A 2099-nucleotide genomic window follows, 5' to 3' on the forward strand; every position below is an offset into this window, starting at 1 on the left:
ATATATTTTATATTTTTATTTTTGTTAATTATTACAGTGTTTTACCTTAAAACTAAAGTTACTTACCATAATTTAATAAGAACATTATTTGTTTAAAAATACTAACATCATAAAAATTTATCCAAGATTCTATGAAATTTACCCTAAAAAATTTGCCTCATAAGTTTCAATTATCCTTTTTCGTAAAGAATTTAGGTCATTTGCCAGGCTTGTAGTGGATTTTGGTTTAATATCATCCCAACTTAAAAATCCAGGGGTATTTAGATATGCTGAATTGAGCCTGCTTTAATGCTCAAGGCAATCACTTTGAACAGCATTAAATATGAATATTAATGTATAAATTTTATTAATATAGTAGTTTTTTTCTTCGGCCAAGACTCCCATTGGAGTCCTATACTGCCTAACCATGGTCGGGGGTCAAAGTTCTTCATTTTGTGGGACCGCCACTCAATGAAAAAAGTCAACGTCCCAGGCCGCATTCGAACCGGCACCGCCAATAGACATCAAATTGGTAAGACTGTGTCTTAACCACTGAGCTATGGGCGGCCCTAATATAGTTGTTGGAACACATGTTAATTAATTTATTATAACATAGATAATTCATAACAATGAAAATCTTTAGATGTACCTTCCTAGGGAAATTTTTTTCTTGTTTTGAGATTCTTAATTCATATTTCCAGTTTAAAAAATACTGGTACATACCTTCGAGGAATTATTTTTTCTTGTTTTTAATTTATATTTTCAGTTACATAATTCAAGACACATAATCCTAAAACATCCTGCTTAAGCATTCCTAGTTTGTCTGATGTGTTTGAATATTGAGATTTTTTTGCTTTGTATGTTCCAGAAGGAACATGACACTAATCATAGTTTCCAAGCACAAAATATGCCATGTTCGACACTGTTAAAAACTATACTATAGTATGAAACTTGTAAATTGAAAATCCTTATCACACATCAAAATTATAAAATGCTACCAATGATGCGATTATCTACCTAATTGAATTACAATAAGTGTATTATGATCATGAATAAAGTTTTTAAAATCTATATTAAAATATAAAATAACTATTAATAATTTACAATGTATTAAGGTTATGTCGAACAGAAAGATGATTAAATTTAAATCAATAATTAATATTTATTCTTATTTTATCAATTTTTTAACAGATAAGACTAGTTATAAATTTAGTATGAGATATTGGATTGGGATTTATGATTAGGAACATTTTAAATAGACCTCATAAATATTCCACATTTAGTTTTTTATTGAATTACAATTTCTGTCAACTATAGCGCTAGTTGTCCCTAACAACAGTAGAAGTACATTATAACAGGTGGTGGAAACCTAGTAACCCATGGGACTTCAAATTCTTAATTCTTCTTTATTGAAATTAAAAAAAAAAAAAAAAAATTTATAGTCATTAAAATTTTTCATTTTTTTATAATATCTAGGATGATATCACCTATATGTTGCTTTATTTCCTTATGTATTGTAATAATTTTCTATTATCTTCCATCAAGGTAAACCCATAACTTTTAGATGATTTAATTAAAAATAATATTTATTTGTAGAAAAAATAAAATTCTTTTTATTAGGGAACATAATTATTTTTTATCTCAGCATGCCAAAATAAATTTTTTATTCAAATTAAACTCGAGATAAATGCATAAATAAATTAACATTTTCCACCCGCAGGGAAAATAATGAAAAAGATTTTGCTTATGAAGAATATTTGTTTAATCAGAGTAAAGTGAAGAATGAATTTTCTACAAATGAAAGTAAGAGTTATTTATTTTTCTTTAGTTACTTTTGTTTATATTTAGAACTAACCTTTATAATTGATAACATACTGTTGTTATTATTGTTAGTGAAATCTTTATTATCTTATTCCTTTGTTGCAATTATTAAAAATTTAAAAGACCTATCCATTGTGTAATGTTCTATTAGTCTTTATTAAGATAGTCATACATGATTGCTCCATCCATCCATCCATGTGGGGCAGTATTACTCCATAAACAAAACTCAATTATTATGGCATCATACTGCCTACAAGAATGTGGGCCATCACAGCCGACCAATCTCCACGATCTCTTGC

General features: G+C 27.4%; 1 protein-coding gene across 1 annotated transcript in view; it reads left to right on the forward strand.

Annotated features, from left to right (window-relative positions):
- The window catches only part of LOC136796068 (uncharacterized), a gene marked incomplete at both ends in the record, with an annotated part of 30639 nt that extends 28857 nt beyond the window's left edge, over positions 1-1782 (forward strand). Inside the window, 1 exon segment of the mRNA XM_067048670.1 lies at positions 1700-1782. Coding sequence (XP_066904771.1) covers positions 1700-1782 — 83 coding nt within the window.
- Positions 1783-2099: the final 317 nt, after the last annotated feature.

This window comes from Halyomorpha halys, unplaced genomic scaffold (genome assembly GCF_000696795.3).
Source record: "Halyomorpha halys isolate HHAL.00 unplaced genomic scaffold, Hhal_1.1 Scaffold843.1, whole genome shotgun sequence".
NCBI classification, from domain to species: domain Eukaryota; kingdom Metazoa; phylum Arthropoda; class Insecta; order Hemiptera; family Pentatomidae; genus Halyomorpha; species Halyomorpha halys.